Below are 6,120 nucleotides of genomic sequence, written 5' to 3'. Positions count from 1 at the left end.
CTGACCCTGGGGGAAAACGACAGGTTTGCAATGGCTATTATTGTCCTGCCACACAGGTCTCCCAATCTTTGACACCACTCCAGTAAGGGGATCCAGGGGCTGCGTTGTGCCAGGAGGCCCTTTGTCCTCAGCAAGGAGGTGCTGGCCACAGCGAGCAAGGGAGACACGTGGTAGGTCCAGCCTCTGGGCCAGGGACACTACCTGGCCCCTTCCTCCCACACCGTGACTGTCTTGCCAGACACTCCGAGCCCTTGGGCACATTGAGAGCCAATATCCACCCCCAACACCCACGCACTCTCTCTCCCACCACAAAAGCCAAACAGCCCTTAAAAGTACACCTTGACCTCAAAAATACTAAATCCGAGCATTCCTCTTCCATTGGCCCCTCCAGAATGGGTCGCAACAAGTACTTGTGGCCAAGCAGGCATTCTGATTTAATGCAAGGCCTGCGCTCTCACGTTTACCTCAGCATTTTCTCACAACTGACAATGAAACTGGGAGAGCCGCCAAGTCTGTGCTCCAGCTGCGTCATTCTCCAAGATATTACAGAATAAGTGAGCCTAATGAACCACGGGAGACAAGAATATGCTGTGCTTCAGCCCGTCACAAGGTCTAGGCAATGCTTGGATATACAACTCGCTTCTCGGACACCTTTGGAACAGCCACAGTGAATGTTCGTTTGCAGCAAGCCATTGGGGCTAATGATGGAAGATCTGTGTTTTTGATTTGTACAGGCACAAGCTGACCATGAAGCAGGCAACCCGCTGGCTTGACGGATGTCATAGGCTGGAATAATTGATTGGCACAGCCCACCTTCCTCTGCTGACCCAGACCCCGCGCGTTTTGCTTGTCGCAAGAAACGGATAAACTGTCTGCGTGGGTAGGCACCGCTCATAACTGACTGCCCCCAATGTGGCTGCTCTGGGATACAGATGTGTGTGTACGTATCGGCCTTGGAAATACTGCATTTTAACTTACCCACGTGTTGGTTTGGGTTTCTTTATTTATTTTATTTTCTCCCGTGTTTCTGTGATGTGGGAAATGGAGTGCTGCATTGCCTTAAAACCCACCACTGCATTGCCACTAGTTATGACATGATAAAGTTACGATCCAATTCATTAAGGGAAAAAGCGTTACGCTTCAATTTGATTGCCATTTATTATTCACTAGATACAGAGAATCACTCATGCTTGAATACCAGGGAATCCCATATCGGGGAAACAGTAATGCAGAAACCAAATGGAGAAGGACACTTCTCCTGAGTTATAACTTGGCATTAACATGAATTGCAATGAATGGATCTTCAGCATAGTTACTAATCTGGAAATTAGCCATTCCATCACCAGAAACATACACCTGTTTTCCAGTACATTTGTTGCCCTCCTTTTGTCCAGAAATAACATCGCAGTAGGTTCCAGCAGGCAGTCCAGTTTGCAAATTGACGTTCATATTCCTATGTGAAAATAAGTGAATGCTATTTATCCATTGTTTTTAAAACAGATGTTTCAAACCGGCTATAGGATTTTTGAACCTGATGCTACTCCCTTACTTTGAGGGGCAATGTAAAGTGTGAGCTTTCTGATCCTACCCCTCGTTCGCTCCCTATGGTCCTGTTTTGGCTCTCTAGACCTGGCATGCGACTGCATGACTCTAGCTCAGGCTGTAGGGATCACTCTCATCAGGAGAAGAGGACATTCCCCTTCCCATCAGTATTGCTGATAAGGGATGCTATGCTTCTCTCTGGGGACACAGTCTCTCCCACTGACTTACCAGTCATCATTATTAAAAACGATGAAGCCTTTATTACCACGGCCAAAAGCTACTTGATTGCTGCCATTGTCCCACCAGTTGGAGAAAGGCTGACCATCCACCACATTACGGAAGATAACCATGTTCCTGAAAATGCAAGGAACGGCTCTCACTGTGGCTGCAAGAGCTCTAAAGCCACGAGGAACAGGAAGCAAAAGCAACTGCTTTTACTTATTTTTCTCCACAGTGTCCTACTTTATTTGACGCCAGCGATGTTCACAAACCCAGTCGTTGCCACAGGTGGTGTCTGCATTGATTGTAACGGGCTTTGTTGATCCATCCGAGTTACTTGGTGGTCCAACCCAGTCATTGACATCCTGTAATTAAAAAGGAAAGTTTAAAACTTCTTACTGAAAGTGCAGAGAGTCTACCTGTAGAGAAAAGCTAGATGGAGCATCAACTTTCCACCTGCTAGACTCAACCTGGGACAGAGAAATCACTTAACAAATTTAAATGCACTGGACTGCTTCTCTGGCCCTGTTCTGATCCTTATTCACCGTGAATGTTATCTTCAGCATTACAAGCTTACCCGTCCATTTACAAAATATCTTGGCCAGCGAAAACTTGACATCACACGTGTGAACCCATATGGATGAGCAAGCATGAAACCAACTGCCATTTTATAAAGCCTGTTTGTTAGACAAAAAAAGTAATGAGACGTGGAAAGAGAAACCGTGCCAGGGAAACGACAGACAAACAAGCAAAAGGAAGAAGCATCACCCAGGCAAGAGCAATCCCTTACCGGGCGTCCCAGAAGGTTAGAATGGAAGCTCCACCGGCCCCGTGCCCCCGCTGGTTGTCGTGATTATCCACAAAGACCAGGGCTCTGTCGGAAGGCACAAATCCCCAGCCTTCTCCCCAGTTCCTAGCCAAAAACACAAAGACTTGAAGCTACTCCGTCAACTGGTGCATCCCAGCATATCCCAGATAAGTCGCAGCATCTTCTTCCTTACTTTAAGTAGGCCATCTTTTCTCCGTTCCACTTGCGGATCACTGTCCCCAGTTTTGCACCATATTTGAATTCTGTCACTCGGCCGTTTCCAAAGTAGTCACTGCCTTTGATCGGCTCTCCGCCCAAGTCAATTACCTGGTGCATAAAAGAGAAACTGTGCATCTCTTCTTGTCTCACAGAGGCAAAAAATGCAGTGTACAGTCCTCAACACTAGTTCTTGCTTTACACTGAGAGAAAAAATATTAAAGTATGTTTATTTCTGCTGTGTGGATCAACCCAATGTTGGTATAATACATGTAAAAACATGACTGAAGAAAGAAAAGGTAAAGTTGAATGACGATCTGTTGTGGAGGCATTTTTAAAAAGCAAAACTACTTATGTCTGCAGGGCTGCTCCAAAGAAATGGCTAGCTCTTTCTGGGATAAAGTTGGATGAAGACGTATTACCGCCATTCCTCTGAAGGAGGGTGGTAAAAGAGATACCAAAGACAAAGTCAAACATAAAGGAAAAAACATGGAGATTACCTCCTGGTAAATGAAAGGTTTTGTTCCTGCAGAAAACCATTTAGTATTTAGATTTTTCAGCTTGTCCAGAAATGCTCTTATGTCCCCAGGCCACATATGCTTGGCAGCATCAATCCGGAAGCCTGCCACACCAATATCAATGAGGTAGTTCATGTACTCAGCAACTCTGGAGCGTACATAGTCCTTCTCCAAGGCCAGATCAAGAAGGCTAACCAAGCGGCAGTCCCGAACCTATGTAATGAAAACAAAAAAACAAACAAAAAGTTCTGAGGTGCCACTGTGTCAGCTTGTAAAACCTTTCAATGAAATGTTTACATGTTTCAAGCCATAAAATCCATCCCGTTTGGATATCTAATTTGCATAGAAGAGAATTATGCCAAGGTCTGCACCAAGACATAGGCAAATTTACTATACAGCTCAATACTCAAGTTAGGACAGTTGGTGAAGGATATCACCTCCCTGTGCAGATGTCATCAGAACTGAGGATGAGAAACGGCATGGTGTATTGTTGCAAAGTGGCTGAAGGAAGAGCAGTAACCTTGAGAAAGAACTGCCACACATTCCATCTACAAAAAAGAGTATGTCACTCAACCAGGGTACCACCTTGCACTGCTGTCAATTTTCCACAGGGGCTCCTTATCAAGATCAGCTGAGTTTACAAGCTATAAGAAAGAGCTCACCAGCTGAGCCGAGTACACTGAGCTCAGTTCAGGAGCAAACTCCTGCACATGCCCACGTGAAACATGTGGGGTGGATTCTTGATTTCTCAGTACTTAGAATATTTTGCACCACAAGTACCTTTCTTGTACCTATGTTCACTACTTCATTCACTTGTCAGGTGACTAAGCACAGGTTTTGTGAGAAACTACTCCCTTTGTTCGGCCTTACTGTAATGTTTACACAACAGGTTAAAAAAAAAAGGAAAAAGAAAAAGATTTAAAACTTTTGCCAGAGAAAGTTACCTGATATACATCACCATAATTTTCAATACCTCCACTTCCAGTTCGACATTTGCCATCATTGAAATCCCAGCCAGAGTACGGCACAGCTGGAAAATCTCTGTTCCCTGCATTAAAATAGCTTCCACAGGTAGAATGGGTGCCTGAGCCACCCACAGCCCCACACATGTGGTTGACAACAGCATCCACATAAATATGAACCTGGAAAAGAAATAAGTGCATTTCAGTATGTTTTGTGATGATGGTGAAGTGATAGCCAGAGCTTTACCACATCCCTATTAATTTGATCTTTTTTTCTCCTTCAGTTTATTCTCAGTTTATGCCTCCTTTGAGAACAGCAGCAATAACTTTCCTCAGCTGAAACAGCACTTCTTGCCATATCAGATACAGACTTTTCAAGGCACTTACTCCGACATTGTTGCATCTGGTCACCATGTCTCTGAATTCATTTTCATTTCCTGATCGAGTGCAGAGCTTATAGCTGACAGGCTGGTATCTTTCCCACCAGGGTCTGTTTGGGTTAGTAATGACAATATTTTCATTTGGAGGTGAAATCTGCAGATGAAATGAGGCACTTTGATAAGAAATCAGTTGGTTTTATATCCACTTTTAAGAGCAAAATCTGCGCTCAGCACCTCTGCCCTCAGAGACAGGCTAGCGCCCAACCCAGTCTCTCTCTCCTACAGCATAAGCTCAGGTTTGTGAGATGCCCATCTTGTAGACTAACAAGAAAGAAGTTTTCTTCTGTTTCTGTGGGCTGCCCAGGTCCAGCATGGAGCTGCTTTCAAGGACACATTCATGGGAGGGCTGAAGCCACAGGAATTATTTTTACCTGGAATAGTGACATCCTTAGGAAAGCCAAAACAAAATGTTTATGCACTTCCCTCAGAACAAGGTAAAGAAGAAAACTTAGCTTTGCAGGGGAAGCATTTCAGAGGAAAGCGTGCCCCTTTGTCACTGATCTGCTAGAGATAACAATATCAGTCATTGGCCCTGCAGGGTCTAGGGTTGCATCTAACAGCAGTTCCTTCCATCCTTCCCCTTCCAACACCAAAGTTACTTGGAGCCGGCTGTCTCCAATTCAGGCATTTTGATTTATTAATTGAATGCTACAATACCATTTCCTACGTACTCACAGGAAACAGCTTACCTGAACTCCTCCAAATCCATTAGGAGCTAAATAGCGTTCACATTCAAGAGCAATATCAGCCCAGCGCCACTCAAAGAGATGTACAATAGACGTCCTCCCAGCCTGAGTGTTGGGGTTGTACTGCCCCCAGCAAAACCCTACAGCTGCGAGTAGGAGGAGGACTTGCATGATGCCTTCAGTATAAGGCTGTGGTCTCTCCACTGGCAATTTATACTCCTGCAAGATGACGAAGTTCCTATTGCAGCTGTCAAAATTCACACAGATCAATGCTATCAGTTATTTGGCTAGCCAGCTCGATATCATTCTTCTGTTTTGTTTTTTTTTTTCCTGGATTGCCCAACAACTGAAGATAAAATACTTTTTCACAATGATTATACATTACCATAAACCAAGCAGTCTGTGAGCAGTGCACCTAAATTCATGTCCTGGTTTTGACTGGGATAGAGAATTTTCTTCCTAGTAGCTAATATAGTGCTGTGTATGAGATTTAGTAGGATTTAGTATGAGAATAATGTTGATAACACACTGATGTTTTAGTTGTTGCTAAGTAATGTTTACACTGGTCAAGGACTTTTCAGCTTCCCATGCTCTGCCAGGTGCACAAGAAGCTGGAGGGGACACAGCCAAGCTAGTTGATCCAAACTGGCCAAAGGGCTATTCCATACCATATGGCATCATGCTCAGTATATAAACTGGGGGGAGTTGGCTGGGGGGGCAGCAATCGCT

At 44.6% G+C, this 6,120-nt stretch overlaps 1 protein-coding gene across 1 annotated transcript; it reads right to left on the bottom strand.

The window, feature by feature from the left end:
- Positions 1 to 1,168: 1,168 nt before the first annotated feature.
- LOC140654087 (pancreatic alpha-amylase) lies at positions 1,169 to 5,638 on the bottom strand. The gene is made up of 10 exons (XM_072867067.1): positions 5,395 to 5,638; positions 4,653 to 4,799; positions 4,248 to 4,445; positions 3,286 to 3,516; positions 2,763 to 2,896; positions 2,552 to 2,674; positions 2,339 to 2,438; positions 2,005 to 2,126; positions 1,771 to 1,896; positions 1,169 to 1,453 (listed from the first exon to the last, which is right to left on the bottom strand). The coding sequence occupies exons 1-10, from the start codon at positions 5,560 to 5,562 to the stop codon at positions 1,264 to 1,266; spliced, it is 1,539 nt and encodes a 512-aa protein (XP_072723168.1). The 5' UTR covers positions 5,563 to 5,638; the 3' UTR covers positions 1,169 to 1,263.
- Between the last annotated feature and the right edge of the window lie 482 nt (positions 5,639 to 6,120).

Source organism: Ciconia boyciana, chromosome 7, assembly GCF_034638445.1.
Source record: "Ciconia boyciana chromosome 7, ASM3463844v1, whole genome shotgun sequence".
In the NCBI taxonomy this organism is placed as follows: Eukaryota; Metazoa; Chordata; class Aves; order Ciconiiformes; family Ciconiidae; genus Ciconia; species Ciconia boyciana.
The sequence above is the reverse complement of the archived record's forward strand: the minus strand, read 5'-3'. Positions and strand labels throughout refer to the sequence as shown.